The following is a 15,643-nucleotide window of genomic DNA, read 5'->3' on the forward strand; positions in this document are numbered from 1 at the left end:
ATTAATACACAACGCAGTCTATGATTTAACTCTATCTTTTTTTAGATCTCAAATCATCATACTTAATATGATTTAAGTTAGTGGAAGAAAATAATAAAAGAAAGGAGAAAACAAAAAAGATCATCTTCACCCATCGGTCTTTGAATGTAGAATTTTCAGAGTACCAGAGAACTCCATTTATTACAAAACATACAGACCCATTAACTGATATACGATATTCTCATCATTTATGATCCCACTGTCAATACGACCATAGATACTTCCTTCAAGGCTCAAGAATCTACACCACGCCTTGCGTCACACCTCCGTGATACCTCCAGATCTCACAGTCATCAAATCAATATGTTAAAATTATTTAGTCAAGATTTATATGCTTATCCCTTTATTCTGAAGCTAGAAATTTCCAAAAATATATTCTTTAGCTGTACCACTTGAGATCTGAGTATAGATTTGAAGAATCACTCAATATAACAAAATGGACAAAGACATTACAAAGATAAGACGGCTCATGAGCTTCCAGTTTTTCGCAAAAACTCTCCAAGCTATTATCAGCTGAAAACTCTCCGAGCTATTATTGAGAGCCAAGAATGGTTGGTGAGTATCATGTGCATAGTGTTAGAAATGACTAAATTACGACTACACTTGAAACTTATAGGATCCAAGCAGAAGATCATCATCAGACTTCATATCCAGGATTTACTTTCTGTTGAACATCTCCATAACTCTCTAGCTCTTCCATGTCCTCCAGGCTTCCCAGAAATAAGGAAAGTCTCTGATGCAGCTTCACCGGTTGGAGTGAAAGAATTCTAACTTTACCATCAGACCCTCTTCCTCCGGCCTGCTCCACAAGAAAACTAAGAGGATTCGCCTCGTAAACCAGACGGAGATGGTCCCTTGGGTTCATTGCAACTCCACCATACATCAATGTCCGGTGAAAATCAGCTACAAGAGAACATATATAACGGGCGGAATACTTCTTAGGGTATTTTCCTTTTCCTTGTCGAACAGTGTCAATATATTGCCTTAATCCTTCCGGCCAGTCAAAATATCGCGCATCATTTACAGAATAGATTTGCCCTGACATGAATAGACAGAAGTCAAAAATGGGATTTACTTCTGCACCAACATTTGTAATTCCATTCTCTTCTATTCAAAGAAGTGTAAAAAACATTAATATGGTGGTCAATACTACACAGACAACTTAAATAAGATAGTGAGAATTCAAGCTGCAACCTGGTGAACATATTTGATCCTAGCATAAAGAACAATGATTGTCAATGCCAGTACTTTGATGGAAAATTATAGAGTAAATTACTTTTACGTTTCTCAGTTATGTTAAAATTAATATATGCATCTCTCTATTTTTAAAACTCAACAATTTAATCCTTGCATTTTGATTCCGTGAAATTCGATGTCTCTCCGTCTATTTTTTTATAAATTATCTTAGAAATTACTAGAATATCCTTCAATATATAGTATCTTTTAGTCCCTAGATTATGTTAAAATCAACAGTAGATTTCTAAAAAATAAATAGTTCAGTTCTGTAATCTTAACTTTATCCAACTGAAAGAAAATATTGTTTTATCGGAGTGATCTTTAGTTTCACAAAGTTAACATAGGGACTTAATTGTTGAGTTTTAAAACCAGAGGAACAAATATAGTAATTTTAATTTTTCCAAACTTACACTCCCTGCTTTCCATAATTTTGTTCACTTTATTTTTTCACACATGATGCAAGCATAGGAATGACATGATTCCTCCATAATAAATTATGCATTGAAGTCTTCATATTTTTTAAAAAATTAATATGGCAAGCTTTAAATCACGAGAAATCAAAGAGAATTCGAGTCACTCGTTCTGAATACAACGTTTGGAAGACAAATAGTCTTATTTTTATTAAAAATTTGTGGATCCAATTCCAACCATAATTTATTTACTTTTGGAAACTCATGTATGAGATATTTTAGTTTATATATGAATTAGAAGTCAAATTAGTAGAATTAGATATATTTTTCCTTATTTAAATAGGATTACATTATATTTTCCTATTTCAACTAGAATTTATCTTATTTTCTAATTTCAATTAGGATTTATTTTGTTTTCCTATTCCAACTAGGATTAGTAGATATTTGACTTTTCACAGTGAGAATTTATTCTTAAAGTTTTTGTTTTTCTCCATTGTTTAGCAATTTTTTTTTATGTTCTCTAGTTGGAATTATTTTTATTAATCACATTGGTTGGTCAAAGGTGTAGTAGAGCAATCTTCTAGAGAATATCTTTGCCTCGTCAAGTTGTATGACGGGGTTTTTATTATGAGTTGATTCTGGATTTCGCATCAACACAGATTAAGAAGACAATTTTTTTTTATTAACTTTCCAATCATACCCATTGGAAAGACATTAAATTTTATTAAACACTAAGAGATGTTTTGAATACTCGTTTAGAAAAATAACAATTAATAAGAGGTTATTTTGGAAATAAAATAAAATTAAATAGGATTATAATAGTCAATTTACATGTTCACTATAATAAAAAAAAATAAGTCGACAATAATATTAAAACAACAAAAAAAAAGAAAGATGGACACAAAATTATGGAATGAAGTATATCACCAACATACGGTAGCATAGAAAAATGTCTATAACTCAGAAACTAGGTGCATCTGGGTTCCTGTTACCTTTTAAAATTCCAATCAACTTAAGAGAATACCAAGCCAAATAATATATTAATTTTATTTTATCATGGAAGAAATCATGAATTTTATAGCTCGAGGTAGTCCTAAGGTAAGATGTTAAAATATTAACAACCATAGCAACAACAACAGATATATTACCTCGAGGAGGAATCTTAATGCCTGGGTGAGTGAGAATGAAGTCTCCTGTTGAATGATCCAGTGTAAATGCATGTGTTCCTGAACCAAAGCTGGCACAGAATATAGTAGCTGATGAATAGAGCACATAACCAGCAGCCACAAGCCTAGTTCCACTCTGCAGTGAATTCAGCATAGCCTTCTCCTCCTGAGGTAGATGATCTAGTTCAACAAGGCGTTTATATACCCCAAAAATTGTTCCTGTAGGAATGGATGCATCAATATTTCGAGAACCATCAAGGGGATCTGTCACCACCACAAATGGACCATTATCATTTATCCAAATTGGAGCATCATCTTCTTCTGAAGCCATGACAGCAACTTTTCCAGAATTCCGAAGAGATGCCAAGATTATTTCATTCTGCACAACAAGATGCATTCACCAATTAAACAATTTAACTTCTTTTTTTCATTTGTTATTTGTTGGTTAAAGACAGGGGGAGGTGCTGAAAGAACAAGAATTCATTTCAACACTATTGAGAACCCTATGCAACAATCAATGATAATGTTATGAGTTCAATCATAAACTTCTCCTAACAGTCTCCATAACCAACTCATTGATAAATAAAGGAAAAGAAAGGGGTAATTAGTGTATTCAATGGATTTTTGTTCTCTCAGATCTTGACATGGACTGTTGAATGTTTGATTTTGTGTCTGAAGATATGTGTGCCCATTATGTATTAATTTCATCTTCTCCATCTCTCTCTGGTGCAATTATTCTTCATGGTTTTTCTTTTCAGCTTTCTCTTGATATAATTCACAACTAATTCCTTTTGCTTCTTAATTTTCCAAACTCCCCACCACAAGCACAAAAGAAAGTATAGGCAACAGAAAATCTAGCAAAAATTGATCTTTACATTTCAGGAACATCTTGGGAAGTTGGCATTATATTAGAAGGCATTTTTGTACATAATATAAATATGCATAAATGCTTGACCACTGGCCTCCACAACTAATATTTTCTTGATCTACTACCAGGTGGAGGTTTCAGGTTTGGGGTAAGTTCACAGTGGAGATTAGTGAAGCCGCTATCAATTGCTTGAAATATAAATAAATGAATAAGTAAACAAAATAAAGTAATGCCTTCAAGCTATTGAGGCTGAGAACCATCCTGTCCAACACTAAAGCTCACAACTTCATCTAACAAAAAGTAGTAAAGGAATACATCTATTAGCTCTAAATAGCCAACAAGAAATCCTCAAATTGAGCATACACTTGAATTTATAAATAAAAAAGTAAACTTGAATTTCATGAGGACAAAAAAAGAACATTCTAAAATCAGGAACCTTAAATGTAAGCTTCAATCAGCAGGGGAAAATGGACAAACCGAGACTATATCGAGTGGCTTTGGTGCATCCCTATCTGAGCTACTGCCATCACCAGCAACATTACCTTGTTTACTGAGACTGGAATTGAAAGGAGACGCTACTAGAGCTGCAATTCTCTTAGAAGCATATTGTAAATGACTAAACAAAACCACCAGATCATCCCCCACGTCAATTCCTCCCTTACCCATATATTCCACCAACGTACAAAACCCATTATCGCCACTTGCAGAAGCACCCATTTTCGATTTTACGGTAAACCCACCAAGAGAAGCCATTCTTGGCCTGCAATTACAACAGCTCCCCGCGAAAACTGGATAGTTTGGCAGGAAAAGGTGGACTTTTGCGTGAAAAGAGTGAGATTTTGGTGGGACAAGAGAAGTTGGGTATATGGGTAGAACAGATGATTGCATATTATAGACGTTATAGCTTGTTGGAGATTGATTAGAAAGGAAACGTTGAAAACATTGAAAATAATCAGAAGTTTTTGAGCTTCCTACAGATATATTCTTTGGAGGAGCAGGGAGATGGATCAAATTTCTTTCTTGGGAACACTCCGATCATTTCAGCGGATAAGAACAGAAATTGAGCAGATAATGAACAAAAAATTTGGAGGAAGAGAAGGAAGGTCGACAACATGGGCCCGAAGCTCTACCCATTAAACTGTGTAAGCCGAGATCATTCTTGGACTGGGTTCCTAGAAATAGTGAGGATAAAAGAACAGAACCGGATTTCTAGACATAAAGAAGGATCTTTTTTTTTTTTTGCTATTTTTTTCTTTTTTCTTAAAAAAAATATATATTAGCAATAAAAAATTAATATAATTACTTGAGATTTGATAAAAGTCACTTAGTTCATATTCGTGTTTTGCTTTGGGTTTGCATGTTCTCATCCTCTTGTTAGGACACCTTGATTAGTCTGCCTAGTAGAGGAAATTAAGCATGCAGAGTTGGTGAATATAACGGCTAGTAACAGGCAAAATGGTGCGTGGAAGTGTTGAATCAAAACAGTGCGTTACAAGCTAAGTAAAACGATGCGTCTAAGAACTAAGCATTGATCATCGTCTTCCCAGGATCGAGGACTAGTTCCCTCAGCTCACTGAAACAAAACTCCCTCCTGCTCATGCATGTGATACCAACCGAAAATGGAAGGAAATATAGGCAGTTTGTTAGTTTGTTTCTAGAATTTTCCAGTAAGATCCAATCAATATATATATATATATATGCAAGTTAAACAATGCATCAATAAGAGTTATGTTGCTTCCGTCTCCAATTTGTGATGGTTATTTCTCTCTTTTCCTAATTTTGTTCATATAAGTTTTAGACAAATGGAGGTCCACATGCTACCTTTCCACAGGGCTACAGGTCCTACAGTGTGAAGTGAATTGGGTCACTGAATATGGTGTCTCAAACAGCTGGTCTTACGAAAAAAATGAGCTTCCCCTTGAGCAGGAGACTGGTTTTTGCCGAGGACGGGGTGATTGTAGATATCATTAATGGATTTTGCACTGCCTCGTAACTTAGTAAAAATTCTTGTGGAACAACAAATTCACATGCTTGATTTGGTCTTTTATGCTCCAAGAGAATCCCACATGAAGGCTCAGGAATGATCAATGAATCAGCAAGCTGGCCAGAGTTTTCTTGAGAAAAAATTGGTCATGCGGGTTCTCGATTCTCTTCAGCCTAACAAGCCTGAGGACCCTTATCCTCCTCGCAGGCAGTCATGAATCCAGCTTAGTTCCTATGCAACCGCATGTTGACTTCAACATTTGCTTCTTAATATGCAGCAAGCGAAAGAAGCAACCGAAAAAATAACTAAAAACAGCAATTTTACAAAATAATAGGTTAGGCCTGCATTTTTCATTCAAGTATTATAACGAATGGTGGAAAATTACAAAGCACTTAATTGTAAATGAGCTCATTCGACTAATGCTTCTCTGAAATAAGCCTTTCCACATTGTCTCGATGGCAGTAGTCGGTACATAAAGATTGCACATGCCCAGCCACATCTATCGTCAAGTATGAAAGTATGAAAAACAATTCTAGAACCTACTCTCCCGTTGTATGATAAGTTGGAAAGTTCTAATACAGTTAGAAATTGATAAATACTACTACTAGATTATCCAATGAGAAATTTAACCGCATAAGCAGCTGGAAATGGCTGCTCATAATTCATGCATAGAAAAGCTGAATACCTACTGCGTCCTTCTGGGTTAGTTTCAGTAGGTCACTATGTTTACATATGCAAAAATTAGTTGAGTGAGCATTGGACATGTGGCCATCTCAATACCTAAGATGCTCTCAAGTTGATGAACAAACTGGCAGACTGCAAAACAGAAGTTATCATAGAAACTGTTAATAGGCTGCGCTGCACCTGGTAAGTGTTAAAATCAGTGCACCTCATAATATATCTGGCTTCTATCACCTAAGAAATAAAATTCCCAATAATATCTTTATTTGTAAAAATCTACTAGAAACATGAACACGTGCAGATGTTCCAAAGGTGATTCCTTTTTCTAATCAATCATACTAGGGGCCAAAAAACTAATCAAGATGTCATTGTCACATACTATATCACTTCCTTCAGAATTTACACATGCAAAAAATAGATATTAAAAGAAGTAAAACAAACACAAACAATTAAATGTAGATAACATTTTAAAAATATTATCCATCTCCAACAAAAATATAACAAGAGTCCCAACAGACAGAGCATCAAAACATTGCGGATATGGTATATAGATAAACAGCGCGAGACGTATATATAATTGCAAAATCTTATCTCATTCTATAGCATTTATGGATGCATAATACACATCACAAAATCTCAACATTAATAAGTACCAATAATGTCTCATATTGGTCTGCAATTGCAATAATGAATGATCTAATCCAATCAAAACAAATGTACAAAAAAAGATGGTTTCAAAATGTACCTCTCAAAATGCAAATCAATTGCCCTAGAACATTCACCAGAATTTCTACAACTAAATACCAATAGTTCAAATCCTCCAGCTTTGGACTTGTACCCATGCAGAGGGCTACAATACTACTATAGCATGAGCATAGCAAAATGTAGCAACAATTTGAGGAACATAGGTATCACAAATTCAGTTAAACAATTTACCATAGTTGACCTATTTTCAGTTAGAAAGTACTCACCTAGTAAAATACAAAGAAAGAACAGACAAGCTTGAACATTATATACATGGGCATCATTGAAGCCTCAGACGGTTGAAAAACACCAAGAAGTGATATTCAGGAGCCCAATATACAAACCCAACAACAGGGCCCCCTTTGATGTACTGCACAAAATGAAAAAATGAAACCTATTAATATCTTTCTGAGAGAAGGCACAAATAAGTTACTGTTTCATGAGAATGCCTAACATCTGTCATAAGAGGATATAAGAGCTGAAAACCTTTCCATCAAGAATAACAAGTTCACCATCAACCCATCGAGGATTCTGAAAACCAGGCTCAGCAAGCCTCCCTTGTCCTCTGTACCGAGCAATCTGAGTTTCAAATAAGCCCTTCAGCAAAGAGGAAGAGGAAACATAAAAAAAGAATACAGGCTTACAAACATACCACTCCAAATTCTTCAGGAATGATGCCTTTATGAGGAAGCTGATACCTTTTTCCAACCTTAGCACGAAATGCCACCTACAGGAATCAGTAATGTAAACCTGTTATTGCTTATGGAGACAAACTAACTGTGAATATCAGAAAATTGGCACAGTTAAGGGCCAACCAAAAGAACTTGCTGGTTTTCCTCAGGGCTATCCCAACAAGGCAAATTATCCAGTGAAGCACAATACAATGCTAGTTATATAAAATAATTCAGGAATGTAATTGCAAAATAAATGGATAAATAAATATGAAAAAAAAATCTAAGAACTGGAGCACGTATTGTTCATAATAGCAAAATCAAGTGCCTGAAATTGTAAACTTTATATGGCCAAAAACGGTTTTGTCAGTAAAAACTGACGAAACACATTCCACATTGCAAAAGAGAATGACAAATGACTAAGATTACACACATGAACTCTCTCCAGCTTTTATAAACAAATGCTAAATATGTGAAATTACCTGTCCAGCAGGTACATATGGATCTCCAGTTAATTTTACAGCTTCAACATATTCATAAAACTCTAGACTAGAAGGTTCCTTGGTCCCACGTTCATCTTGCCATTGACCAAATTTACGTTGTAGGTGTATGACTTCTGAGGTGTACAGTCCATGAGCCCCGATATAAAGTCCTGACAAAATCATATAGTATGAAAATTTTAGATTCACCCTAAGTTTAAGATTAATGATAAAAAAATAACAGACTAATGGAAGGTCCTAAACATGTCAAAGCAGAGAACTACAAGGAGAAACTACACCCCTCATAATAACATCACAAGCACAGAGTTCTACCTAAACCTTGATGAACTTTAGCAATGTAATCTTAGGACAATAAATTAAATATAATGAACTACTCAAAGTCTTAAGCAAAAAAATTGTAACAATTTATAACTTGTGACCATATGAGCTATTTTCTGGTGCCAAGTCAGAATTGAGGTGGAATTATTTACTCAACATATAGGATGAACTGTCAGAAAAGACAAAAAGATCCTAGTTAATGTCCATTAACATATTAGATAAGAAGAGCCTCTAATACTCTGACTCTTCATCTTGCTATGCCTCACCTGTGTCAACATGACATTTTATTAGGATACGACGTAGAATATGTGTCCAATACATATTTGCGCACTCAGACACTTGAGAGTGACATATTCATGCATAGTTAATAGAGCATTCTTTTCTCCCAAGATGAAGTGCATGTATTTAGATAAAAATAGTTATTTGGTTGTATTTTGGACAATGTATTTGGTTGTATTAACTATAATTATTCCTATATAACTTTATATATATTTTTTATTCTAGTTTATTTTATATAACATAAAGTATCCAAGCACTCGCATATAAACTTAGATCCATATCCCCGTATTTTCTAATTATAAAGTTAACAAGTCAGACATAGAAATATGCACCCATTTATGACACATTCGAGTCCAAGTAACATAGAGAAGAGCTACACATACAGCAGATCCAACAATAGCTGATTAGAGATAAACCTATAGAAACCAATTACTAGTGATGTGCATATTTACTTCAATCATGAGCTAGTATCTTTTTATTCTATGCTTGAGCACATGTAATAAATAGTTCCAAATCAACCCTGAATCAGCACCAAAGGCAAAAATCAATTTTAGGTGTCAGCATGTGTAAATTGCCATAATTTTTATTGCTTTTTGGGTAATTCCTTGCGTGGAATTTGAGTTCAGGGACCATATTCAAAAATGTATATAAAGTTTCAAGGTAACAAGTTGGACTTATGCCCTTGATAACTTAACAATGAACAGATTCAAATCACCATTTAGAGGGTCTGGAGATGTTGATATTTCAATCCGATGGAAAGTTGTTGATCCGGACAGTGGTTGACGGTTTTGAGCTTGACTAAGGGTAAAATTTATTAAGTCCCCAACATCTTTCAGTACCTGCACAGACGAAATAAAAGAACTCAAACATACCATCCATTGTAATAATTTTGACAAAAAGTCAGCATCTTATTTACCAAAGGTACACAAAGATATACCCTGCAGAAAATTGAACCAACCTTTAATGGTATCTTCTCCCTACCAATGAATTTAGCGAGATCCAACATAATACTGTCCACACTGCGTTGACCTTGAAACTTTGCTTTTTTGTCCAACGACCCTGCTTCCTTGGCACCAGAATCTTGTTGGTTCACATCTTTCTCAATAGAAAAGCAAAATGACCTCCGTCCCTTTTTCTCTAGCTTAGCAGGCACTCTGAGTGAGTGTTTCATAGGCATGCTTCCTGAAAGTTTCTGAGTGAGACCTCCAACTACAACTTTAACTGAAATTTCACTTGGCCCTTCGTTATCAATGATGCCATGAGTGGCATCCATTTCAATCTCATCTCTTTCTTGGTCACTTTCACCTCTAACTTCATCTTCTGAGTCTATGCTTTCTAACTCAATATCCTTCTCATCATCTTCTTCATCCATTATCTGTTCTATCACCTTAGATATGAAATCCCTATCTACCTTTGCGGGTGCCGTCACCTTCAAAACCTTGACCTTCACCCCAGGAATCATATCTCGCAAAATATTCTGAAAACCAGGCAATCCATCATTGAGGTCAGAACCATCTTCATTATCATCACCATCCTCAGCGTCCTCAGTGCTGACAACAAGTAGATCACTTTTATCTTCAACTGTCCCTGGCTGATTTAAGTGGTTGGTGGCACCTGGTGATTTAGAGGACACTGTTGAAGAGTCTTGGGAAAATCCTTTTCTTTTCAAGTACACTGCCTAAAAAAGTACATGAATTCCATCAGAGAATGTTTCTGACACAGATTGAACCAGAAGCATTAATGCAATAAGGCCACAACTAGAAAGGATACAAGCAAGACAAGTAAATGCATCTACAGAAGAATATGTTCACACACTGCATACAACTAAGCATGTCTGCAGCTGTCCATGCTTGCAAGCATGAACATATGTATACAATTCTATAATACACCAATATGCACATAATGATTGATGCACATGATGAGCAACTAAGCAAGCAAATTTGAAGGTCAATGACCAAGATAGGGCATTTTGCTTCCCTTATGGAACAAGGTTTAAATATCGTGGAGTTCAGAAAAGGGCATCTTGCTCCTCCCATGGGGCAAGGTTTGAGTACACAGGTGTCGGATTGCAATTGCTAAATTGCAGTTACAGGTACAATCCTGGTAACGGTGCAAGTCACCCACAGCATTTGGCTGATTGTAGATTTAATGTAAGCTAGAGATAAATATTATCATACAGAAAATAAAAAGACTAACAGATTTAACTGCAATAAATATTGTTGAATGACAGGAAAACTTTTTGGAGGAATTATCCATCCAAGATCAAAATATAGATGACCAATTAAGTTGGATTTTGGTTCAGTGGAAGCAACTTGGGAATAACCTAGATGTCTTATGCTTCTCTAATCTTTTCTTAGAAAGATTTTTATATTGCATACAGGATGGCACTACTCCTTGGCACCTGGCCTTGGAATGCTCTCTTAGCTTATGAAATAAATAAATTAAATCTCCCAAGTCAAAAATTCACAACTTATTTAATTAATATACAAAATACGGGACTTAGACAAGGATACCTGCTGCTTGTATTCACCTTTCCTGTTCTTTGTAAGAAAGATCTCAAACACTGGGACACCAACTGCAGCTGTAGCAAGCTGTCTGAAAGAAAAAGATAAATGGATATTAGACCTTCCAAAATAATAAAAATCCACGTTATTGAATTGCAGAATTTGATTTTTTGACCAAGAAGGTGTTTACTTTTGCTGAGTACCAATGCATCACCACCCACAAGGTCAGATAAACTCACATTTTATTTTTTACACTTTTACACATCAATCAAATTGCATTTCAGTTTGAACTTGGGCATGCTACCAGCGGTGCAAGAATGGCTAATAAGATCACAGTTACTCTTCAATCAAAAATCGTGTGAAAGAAAAGCCTACAAGGTGTTGTGCATATCAATTTAAGAATGAGAAACTGAAATGAACTCTTCAACAAGCAAGTAAATAATTACCGAGGACTATAACTCCTTGCAACGTATCTTCCATGCTCTGCAGTAATTCGTATAATTAGACCATAAGGATCATGTACATCTTCTGAGATGCCAGACCACCATCCAACCTGGACATCAATAAAAAGAAAAGAAAACATGAAGTATATTTATATGGTAACAACACAATCTTATTCTTAGATATGCCTTGGTCCTAAGTAGAAAATATCAAGCAGGAAACTAAAAAGACAGATTTATTTAATCCCAGATGATGATAGACCATCATTAGTACTATGAAAAAACAACTAAACTTTTTCACAAGAATCAACTCCCACCTGCAAATTTAAAAAGGTGTAGAGACAGAGAACTGCCCTATTATGCTATTACTCTAACAATCTGCCATTTACATCATGAACATACAGAATTGAAATGAATACCAGTCACAGAAAAAATATGCACTTGAAACGTTTTCAGTAACACTCCCCAAAATTAAGATGTTTGCAGTTGACATAAAGCCCAAAAAAATTGGTAAAAGGCAACTCCTCACATAAATAGGACAAACTTAGCAGGGAATGCTTCAAGCGGAGCAAATATCCAAAGCAATACCACGCAGAGTCCATCTCGCCAAAAGCTAATTATCTGAAAAAACAACTAATAAGAAGGGAAAGTCGAGCATTAACTCACCAATCCAGTCCCAGCATAATCTCGCAACAAAGCTGCATCTCGGTAACGCTCTTCTGCTACTGCTCTCTGAAGAGTCCAAAAAATAAAGGGTTAGCAGAACAATGGCACTACTAATGACTCATAAGTCATGACCCTCTGCCCTTTCCCAACCTGGCAAAACCGAAGCAATAAGTCAAATTACATACATTCAGCTGAGACATAACTCTGCCAACAGCATCATTTGTTGCTGCAGCTGCAATTGCCACCTTTAGCCTAGCTGCATCGTCATAATCCTCTCTTTTTACAGCGTGATCCAACTGCGACTGCAGGGAAGGAAATTTCAACGTATCAGGAGAAAGGTGTGTCATGCAGCTACATAAGTTCAGCATTCCTTCTAGCGTGTGATGTCAGCACTTTCTAATACAATTAACTAAGTTAGTACCATCTGACCTTTTAAATAGTTCTACCTTCAAGAGCAGATAGAGTAAGTTTTTTTAGTACAACACAAAATTGCAGTTGGAAAGCAACCTTCTATCTTCATTTATCAGCTCAGTAACACTTTTCCTAAAACTAATAATGACCAGTGGTGAGTCTTTCTTCATCCAAATAATTTGTAGCGATGATCAAACAATTCAGAGCTTATAAGATGAGGGAACATTTGGTTGATAAAAGTGTATATATATATATATATATAGACATGGCTTTTACAAATAGCATTGAAATAGAAGTCCATCTTTCTAAGGCCATTTTTCTGCAATTTATAAATGAAGAAGTCCCAGTTCCCAATCAAGAGAAATTCCTTCAAATTTAGGTTCCCAATTCCCCCAAGTTGCACTTCCCAGATTCTTATTCCCTTTTTTCAAGAAACAGAAAGCAGTTCTTGTCCAAAAAAAAAGGGTAATCTTCAAGGTAATCAATTACTTCGAAACTCTGCATGCGTATTGTAGAATATATGATTGAAAAAGATAGAAAGTCGGGGAAAATACCTTCAGAACGGAGACAACACGCTCCTGCTCATCTACTTCTTCGAAATGCCTTCTCCATCGATTCCAATCCCACTCTTTTTCACCCTTCCCATCATCCCTCTCCACATCCATAACATTCCCCAATTCCTTATCCTCTTTCCTCCGGGGACTGATAAACGAATTAATCCGTTTCATCGCACTTCCGATGAAACCTTGAAGAGCAGCATCCCATCGCCACTCACTGGAAGAACTATCAGAAGAAGACGAATTAGTGCAGCGACAGCGAGAAGTACCACCACCAACAGCAGCAGAAGAAGAAGAATCCGAAGAATCCCAAGAGAAGGAGTGAGAAGGAAATGGAGAAGGAGAAGGAGAAGGGTAGGATGGCCTTTTGGGAAGAAACCTGCGGTGGGTTCTGAAGGAGAGTTTGTGAGGAGGAGTTGGAGGTGAAATTGAAGCCATGATTGGATTGTAGAGGGAGAAGAAAAAGGTAAGTGGTGGATTTGTATGAAAGTATGAAAATTTTGAAGAGCAGATGTTGAATTGAAGGTGTGGAGGAGAGTAAAAATGGAGAAGTATCAGGCGACACGAAACTACAAGACAGAGGAAAGCTGTTTTGATTTTGAAGGGGAAAGGTAGGGTGGTGGTGGTGCTGTTGTCTGCCGGGAGATAAGCATCAGTAGAAATAAAAATAAATAAATAAATAAGAAATAAAATATCATTTCTGAATAAGAAAAAAAATATTTGTTTTTTACTTTTTTTTTTCAAAGATAAAATTTCATACCTAATTTTTATCTAAATTAAAATCATGATAATTCTATTAAATATTCCAATAGTTTTATAATTTTTTTCTATTTTTTCACATTAATTAAAAAATATATTTTTTATTAATTTTTTAATTATAATAATTTAACATTTAATTTTTATTAAATATAAAAAAATATTCTTAAAAATTCACTTAAAAAATAAATAAAAATTTATATTTAAAATAAAATTATAACAATTAATTTATATATTATTATAATATAAAAATAAAATAAATAATAATTTTGAGATAATAAAAAAATATATACAAAAATTATGAGATAAAAAAAATATATATATAAATTCACTCGTATGAAATCTCAAAAGTGTCACGCTTTGAAAGATTTTAATCCAAAAATTATAATATTTTTCATTTTATTATAATTTTTTGTTAAATTTTTTTTTTATGAATGATCTCACATTAAATTTAATATTATTTTATAATTTCAAAAATATTTTTAATTCCATTTTAACTAATTTTTTTTGTAAATAATTAAATTTTATTGGTATTTAAATTCTTGTTCTAATTTTGCATTAAAATTACTAGTTTTTTTTTTTTTACTGGTTGTATATGACTTTAATTTATTTTGTTATATCTTTTTTTTTGTTAGTTTTTGTACATGATATAAAATAGTTAATTAAAATTTAATCCACTCACCAGATTATTAAAATATGTATTTATTTCTAATTAGAGTTAATATAAAAAAGAAATAAAATTAATAAACACATTAATTTAGTAAATTAGATCTTATTGAAAAAATTATGTTAACTAATTAAAATATTATTAAAACTAACAACAAAGATTATGTATTTATAAATATACTTAATGCTTAAATAAATTGTTTTTAAAATTTTATTAGTATCATAAATAATTATTAATTTATATTATATCCCCGATATTGTACTGTCTATAATATATTATAAAAAAATTAATATGACAATTTTAATATAAATTGAATTATAAATTTTAAAATAAATATTTTTATATTTTTTAATTAATAATTATATTTTATTTATAATATTAGTATTTTATAATGACATATAAAAATTATTAATATTTATAAATAATGTGATATTATAAATACTATTTTAAAATAAATTAAATTAGAGTTAATATTATTTTAAAATAAATTAAATTTGAAATTTTAAATTAAAAATAAGTGAAACAAAACGATATTTTTTATTTTTTTTTAATTTTAAAAATATTTTTTATATTTTTTAACATTTGAGGCATTTGAAAAAATATTTTTTACTTGAATAAAAAATTAAATTATTATGAAAATAAATAATTTATTTTTTTAAAAAAAGTATTAGAATATCTATATATAAATTTATTAATATTTTTTATTTTTTAAATTAAAATTACATATTAAAAAATAAATTATTTTG

The 15,643-nt window shown here is 33.4% G+C and overlaps 2 protein-coding genes across 3 annotated transcripts; both read right to left on the minus strand.

The window, feature by feature from the left end:
* Positions 1-265: 265 nt before the first annotated feature.
* Positions 266-4,903, minus strand: LOC110625135 (fructose-1,6-bisphosphatase, chloroplastic). Of its 2 annotated transcripts, XM_043960633.1 has the most exons (4): positions 4,197-4,903; positions 2,834-3,230; positions 724-1,077; positions 266-291 (listed from the first exon to the last, which is right to left on the minus strand). In XM_043960633.1, exons 1-4 carry the CDS (start codon positions 4,605-4,607, stop codon positions 281-283), a joined length of 1,173 nt encoding a protein of 390 aa, XP_043816568.1. In that variant the 5' UTR covers positions 4,608-4,903; the 3' UTR covers positions 266-280. The 2 variants fall into 2 exon arrangements, with proteins under 2 accessions (XP_043816568.1, XP_021626370.1); XM_021770678.2 differs by lacking the exon at positions 266-291 and having other exon boundaries at positions 446-1,077.
* A 1,118-nt stretch (positions 4,904-6,021) lies between these two features.
* LOC110625134 (protein EXECUTER 1, chloroplastic) lies at positions 6,022-14,122 on the minus strand. Its single transcript, XM_021770677.2, has 12 exons — positions 13,472-14,122; positions 12,692-12,808; positions 12,507-12,572; positions 11,847-11,953; positions 11,410-11,491; positions 9,855-10,574; positions 9,612-9,735; positions 8,282-8,451; positions 7,781-7,855; positions 7,615-7,707; positions 7,356-7,498; positions 6,022-6,519 (listed from the first exon to the last, which is right to left on the minus strand). The coding sequence occupies exons 1-11, from the start codon at positions 13,910-13,912 to the stop codon at positions 7,409-7,411; spliced, it is 2,085 nt and encodes a 694-aa protein (XP_021626369.1). The 5' UTR covers positions 13,913-14,122; the 3' UTR covers positions 6,022-6,519; positions 7,356-7,408.
* Between the last annotated feature and the right edge of the window lie 1,521 nt (positions 14,123-15,643).

The sequence above is a fragment of the Manihot esculenta genome, chromosome 10, assembly GCF_001659605.2.
Source record: "Manihot esculenta cultivar AM560-2 chromosome 10, M.esculenta_v8, whole genome shotgun sequence".
Taxonomy (NCBI): domain Eukaryota; kingdom Viridiplantae; phylum Streptophyta; class Magnoliopsida; order Malpighiales; family Euphorbiaceae; genus Manihot; species Manihot esculenta.